The sequence below is a fragment of the Tiliqua scincoides genome, chromosome 4 (assembly GCF_035046505.1).
Source record: "Tiliqua scincoides isolate rTilSci1 chromosome 4, rTilSci1.hap2, whole genome shotgun sequence".
Lineage (NCBI taxonomy): Eukaryota > Metazoa > Chordata > Lepidosauria > Squamata > Scincidae > Tiliqua > Tiliqua scincoides.
Window position 1 is genome coordinate 101,377,283 of NC_089824.1, and position 4,399 is coordinate 101,381,681.

The window sequence follows — 4,399 nt, forward strand, 5'->3', positions numbered from 1 at the left end:
GACCAGAGAGCAAGAAGGGACCGCCAGAGAGTTCACTCTTGGAGAAAAAGGAAGGGGGAAGGGAGAGAGCGAGAGAGGCAGAAGATCGAGCAGGGAGAGTTCGAAGGCTACTAGCCACGAACTTCTGGGGATCAAACTGGGGGGGGGGCGGTGAAAGAGCGAGAAGGAGGGCAGAAGCAAGCCAGCAACAGAAAGTTCGTTCAAGTGGAGACCTAAAATGTTGCGGAATTTTCTCTTCCCAAGGTGGATTGTCCTTTAGGTATCCCTATTGCTCAGTTGAAATAATATCTGAATGACCAGAAGCGTTTCATTCTGTACATATCTGAGCCATTATTTAGGGTGCCTTTTTTTTTTTTTTTTTTTTTTTGCGAGAATCAAAGGGATACTCTGTGTGTGTGTGTGTGTGTGTGCGTGTGTGTGTGTGCGCGTGCGCGCGCGCGCGTTCAGAAAACAGAATGTCAAAATCGGGCCAGCTCTGCCCATTCCAGCTGCATGCTCTGTTAAACGAACAAGTGATCCCTCCGGAAAGCGGAAGAGTGAAGTGAATTAGCCGTGTTCAAATAAAAACCCCACCGAAAATCGTTCGACTCTATCAAGGAGCTGAGTGACCCCCCCCCCTCCACTGCCAGTTTAGCCGTTTTCGGAGCACACTGGAATCAATTACTTGCTGTTTAATTTCTAACACTCATCCTTAAGCCTCAACCAAAATATTGACCTAGGAGGTTTACATAAGTTGGGCCCTTGCCATCCCAACAACATCTTGTTTAGGTAACAAGCCATAATTTGAAGAGGTTTCCTTTTCCTCCCCACCCCCTAAAGGTAGCAGGTGGAGCTCCAAGAAGTAGTCCATTTTCTACTTTGCTTGCAAAGGGTATGCAGTTTGACGTCACTGGTGAAAATGGAAAATGAATGCAAACCCGGGTTGGAGGTGATGGTGGCGGGTTTTTATTATTATTATTATTATTATTATTATTATTATTCCAGAGGCAATCTGTTACAATGTACTTTCAAGTCTGTGGAATATCTGGTTCCTTGGAGCTCCTTTGTATGTAAATACTGTGTGGAAAAGGCCCTCCCCATCTTGGTAATTAATTGTCACGTTATACCACTCATCATGTGCTATAGCACCAATGGTGGAGGCTTGCATCCCCCCCCCCAAACCCCGCAATTTCACATCAGCAAACACTGTCTTCATCCACTTGACTCCTAAGACCCGCCCACACGTGGCCAACCTTTTGCGTTTTTAATGTATTTCCTCCCCCCCCCCCCTTCTCGGCAGGTTCATGTGCGGAGACCAACCTTATATGGACTGCCCGTCTCGGCAATGGCTTGTTTTTTCAAGGAGGCACCGCCAGCGCGCTGGGCTTAAAGCAGACCCTCAAGTAAACCCAGTGGCATTTTTCCTGGAGTTACAAAGTCTTGGAAGCCCCAGTCGCCCCCCTCGCGCTCCGCGGCTCTCCGCTTCGGCAGCAGCCCAAGCCTGAAACAACAGATATTATATGACGAGAGATCTCAGCTGATTTTTGTGTCCCCCCTCCTCCACCACCACCGCCACCGCCAACACCCCTTCCAGTCTTTCCATTCCTTCTTTTCTTCCACTCCCCCAACCCCCCCTTCCCTTCTTCTCACCCCATCCCCCCCCCACCCCCGCTTCCGGTGTATGTTTGGCGAAGCGAGAGGCTTGACAAACTGGTCCTTCAAAGTTTCCTGCCTAAAATTTGGCCGGAATATGTCTCTGACCAACACAAAGACCGGCTTCTCTGTAAAGGACATCTTGGACTTGCCTGACACCAATGATGAAGACGGCTCCGTCGTGGAAGGGGGGGACGAAGAGACCGAGGGTCGGAGCCCCCCAAAAAGCCCGGAGTTTTGGGGACAACCTCATTGGACGCTGTTCAGACTCTGCCTTTTGAAGAATCCTTTTTATGACAATACGATAATCCCTACACGCGCTGGCTCGCCACCACCGAGAGCATCCAGTATTCCTGTAAGTAGCCAACCTTGCACTGGGGCTGCTGCCTTGGCAGTGGGCGCCTGCGGCCCCCCCGGAGCCCAGGTTGCTTCTACTACTCGCTCTCCGGCTGGCTCTCACCCGAAATTGCTACTTACTATTGTTGCTGCTTTTATGCGGGGGGGGGGGGAAGGGGGGAGTCCTTCTTGGAAATGCCAAAGTGCAAAGCTAGATGCTTCATTTATCTGGATCGGAAATCCTTATATTCTTTAGCAGAGAGAGAGAGAGAGAGAGAGAGAGAGAGAGAGAGAGAGAGTACGAGCACACTCTGAAACCATTTTAAAATGTTAGCAGCCAGAATTCCCCAACCAGCCTTTCGCCTCTCTCCTCTGCACTCTTTCTACTTCGCTCGCTCACAGAGCCTGCTTTGTGAGAAAATTTTGGATGGCTCTGCCTTCGGCGTTTGTAAATCGTCCCACTGGCTCCCCCGCATAAAAGGCTCGCTTGTTGAATTATCCTTTAAAATCAATCCACGTAACCCTGAACGAAGAAGTTCGTTTTGGGGGTGGGTTTTGTTGTCGCTCTCAGGGAGAGCCAAAAGTCCAAACGCTGTTTTGGTTTGTTGGTTTTCCAGAGGGCTTCATCCCGCGGGAAGTTCTCCTGTGCAAGCCTCTACGGTAGTGAACGGGGAGCTGCACTGTGGGTCGCTTCTAAAATTACCGTAATCAAAACAGTCTTATATCTATCTACTGATCTAAGATCAATAACTCTGAATATGCCTACACTGTTTCCCCAAACACTGCTTCACAGCCCAACCCTATCCACACTTTCCTGGGAGTAAGCCCCTTTGACTCTAATGGGACTTTCTTCTGAACAGACATGCATAGGATTGGGCTCTTAGGCTGCAATCCTACCCACACTTACCTGCGAGTAAACCCTGTTGACTACAATGGGATTTACTTCTGAGTAGACATGTATTGGATTGGACTCTAAAGTGGTCGCATATTTGACATTGTTATTGTTTCTTATATACCGCTTCTCAACCCCAAAAGTTCCTCGTTGCATAGGCAGCTATGGTATTATACTATATTGAGGATTACCACGAGCCTACCCAGCTGTATCTTGCTTGTGTGTTCCTTACATTTCTATCATTTCCCCTGTATGTCGTCTTTATGAGACAGGGAGGCCGGAGCCCAAAACTATGCATGTCTACTCAGAAGACAGCCTCATTAGAGTCAGTGGGGCTTACTCCCAGGGAAGTGAGGATAGGATTGGGCAGTGAGAAAACTCCTCATATCGATACCTTGCAGACAGGGGGAGGGGGAATGTGTGGATACGTTAAAGATCCGTCGATGGAGATGATAACAGCAAGACGCACGTAAGGTTGTCCCCAGCAGCCCCTGGTATAGGAAGTGGTGTTCCCCTTGTCATTTGGGGGGGGGGGTGTTCTCTGGGTCTTCCTCGTTCCCTCTCGTTGGCCAGCGGTGGATTTCTTCTGGTGCGCTCCCAGAGACAGGGGGACTGGGAAGGGCCCCCTCATCCCTTTTCTTTCTCTGAGTTGGGAAGGCAGGCAGCGGGTGGAGAATGAGGCGAGCCCGGCGGGACACAATGGTGTGCGTGGGGGTCCGCCGCCTGGCCGCCCGCCCACCTTTCTGCTGATGTGCCTCCTTTGTGGCTCTCCCCCCAGTGCACGGCTTGGCGTCGAGCAACTCCCAGCAGGACTCGGCGTCCAAGTCTCCAGAGCCTTCGGCCGACGAGTCCCCAGACAACGACAAGGAAACGTCCAGCGGCGGTGACTCGGGGAAGAAGCGGAAAAGACGGGTGCTTTTCTCCAAGGCGCAGACTTACGAGCTGGAGAGGCGCTTCAGGCAACAGCGGTACCTCTCGGCGCCCGAGAGGGAGCACCTGGCCAGCCTGATCCGCCTCACTCCCACGCAGGTGAAGATCTGGTTCCAGAACCACCGCTACAAGATGAAGCGGGCCCGGGCCGAGAAAGGTATGGAAGTGACTCCTCTCCCCTCCCCGCGCCGGTAGCCGTGCCCGTCTTAGTCAGGGATGGCAAGCCTTGCCACACGCTGAAGGCACAGGACTTGGCTGCCGCCACCTTCCAGGCGGGGATCCCCTTCTCAGCCTACAGCGCCCAGTCTCTCCAGCACATGCAATACAATGCCCAGTACAGCTCCGCCAGCAACCCCCAGTACCCCTCAGCGCACCACTTGGTACAAGCCCAGCAGTGGACTTGGTGAACTCTCTAGAGCCACAGAGACTCGGAGCAGGATTCAGAATCAACCCTACTCGGGGAATGGGCGCGCGGGGGGGGGGGGGACAAGACAAGACAAGACTGAGGTTCTGATGCTGGGGTGAGGAGGGGGTTTCTCTCCTGTTTTTCCTTCTTTGGGGGAGGGGGGTCAGTTTTCATTCTTTTGGGGTGTTTTGTGCACCATGTTT

At 52.0% G+C, this 4,399-nt stretch overlaps 1 protein-coding gene across 1 annotated transcript; it reads left to right on the forward strand.

Moving 5' to 3' along the window:
* Positions 1-1,729: 1,729 nt before the first annotated feature.
* NKX2-2 (NK2 homeobox 2) lies at positions 1,730-4,197 on the forward strand. The gene is given in 4 exon segments (XM_066626208.1): positions 1,730-1,841; positions 1,844-1,987; positions 3,639-3,980; positions 3,983-4,197. Coding segments are annotated over 4 exon segments (813 nt in total).
* Positions 4,198-4,399: the final 202 nt, after the last annotated feature.